Here is a 1,193-nt window from a genome sequence, read left to right as displayed (position 1 = left end):
GGCTGTTTTTGCCCCGTTAGAGATCGGCCCCATGTTTCGCGCAGCGGGTGATGACAGCTTGTGCGGGTCCGAGCTGGTCCGAGCCCACGCCCGCGCAGCAGTGCGGAGCAGTGCCGCGGAGCTGCCCGTCCTCGTTCCTTACCGTGGCGGCCATAAGGAAGGTCGCGCTGACGGAGGCCGCGATGGCCTCGGGCGGGCCCTGGTATACCTTGGGGCCTCAACAACACACCCCAACCCCAACGCACCACACTGCACCCGCCGCGGGTGAGCCCGACGCGTGCAATTATTAGTGCCGCGACTAATTAATAAAGCGCGCACTATGAGGCCGCCGCTGCCACGCCTCCGCGCGACTCTTTCCGCTCCATCAATCAGCCTCTCAGGCCCGGCCCGACCCGACCCGTCAGATCGGATCAGATGCGACGAGCTGCAGCAGCGCCGGCCTTAGCGTCCGAGTCACGGAGGGCAGCAGGAGAGTAGCGGAGGCGGTGTGTCGTAGAGTGCACCCTTGTAGGGCTGCGGTGGTGTCGGGGCTGGCCTACCAAACACGCACAGCGCGTTCTCGACTCCCGTGCGTGTGTGCGTGCGCCGTGGCGACGGTGCTGCGGTGGTTGGCCGCTCGGCGTGTTGCGGCAGGTGGGCCGGGGGGTCGGGGTGGGCCGACCGCCAACGCCACCCCGCCGCCACCACCCCGTCCACGGGCCACTCACCCAGTCACCCCCCGGGCCGCGGGCCGCGGCCGAGGCGAGCCCCCGCGCATTGGTCAGTCAGCCAGTCACATGCCACTCGGCGCCCCGGCCGCTCCCCTGCCCTGCCGACTGCCCGCCGTCCGGCCCACCCTTAAGCGGCGGCGGCCTCGTCAGCCCGCGGGGGCGTCGCCGTCGACGTCGTCAACGCCACCTCCACTCCACCGCCAGCGTCGTCACCGCCGCCACGTCGCGGCGTCCGGATGACCCTGCCCTGCGACGCTCTGCTGCTCCAGGATGTGGGGGTCCGGGGCCGCGGTGTCCTGGGCGGAGCGGAGCTGGGGGGCTGTGCCGGTGCACCACCGCAGGGACGACGACGACCTGGTGAGCCGAGGGGTGACGCACGCTCCGTGACGGAGACTGTTGCGTTTAGTTTGCCACGCGTTTTTGTTGTTTCCCTAATTTTAATAGGGGCTGTAATGTGGGGGTGTATACGCGGTGTGGGTGGAG

The 1,193-nt window shown here is 69.3% G+C and overlaps 1 protein-coding gene across 3 annotated transcripts in view; it reads left to right on the top strand.

Moving 5' to 3' along the window:
- The window catches only part of LOC113207570 (translation initiation factor IF-2-like), a 27,086-nt gene that overhangs the window by 8,846 nt on the left and 17,047 nt on the right, over nucleotides 1-1,193 (top strand). Inside the window, exon 1 of one of the 3 annotated variants that reach the window (XM_052264360.1) lies at nucleotides 800-1,067. The exons of 1 other annotated variant lie outside the window; for it this stretch is intronic. In XM_052264360.1, the coding sequence (XP_052120320.1) occupies nucleotides 981-1,067 (87 nt within the window). In that variant the 5' untranslated portion in view covers nucleotides 800-980. Of the gene's footprint in view, nucleotides 1-799; nucleotides 1,068-1,193 lie in introns of those variants that run through there. One more of the 3 variants, XM_052264358.1, reaches the window with a different exon arrangement.

The sequence above is a fragment of the Frankliniella occidentalis genome, unplaced genomic scaffold, assembly GCF_000697945.3.
Source record: "Frankliniella occidentalis isolate FOCC.00 unplaced genomic scaffold, Focc_3.1 Scaffold18, whole genome shotgun sequence".
NCBI classification, from domain to species: domain Eukaryota; kingdom Metazoa; phylum Arthropoda; class Insecta; order Thysanoptera; family Thripidae; genus Frankliniella; species Frankliniella occidentalis.
The sequence above is the reverse complement of the archived record's forward strand: the minus strand, read 5'-3'. Positions and strand labels throughout refer to the sequence as shown.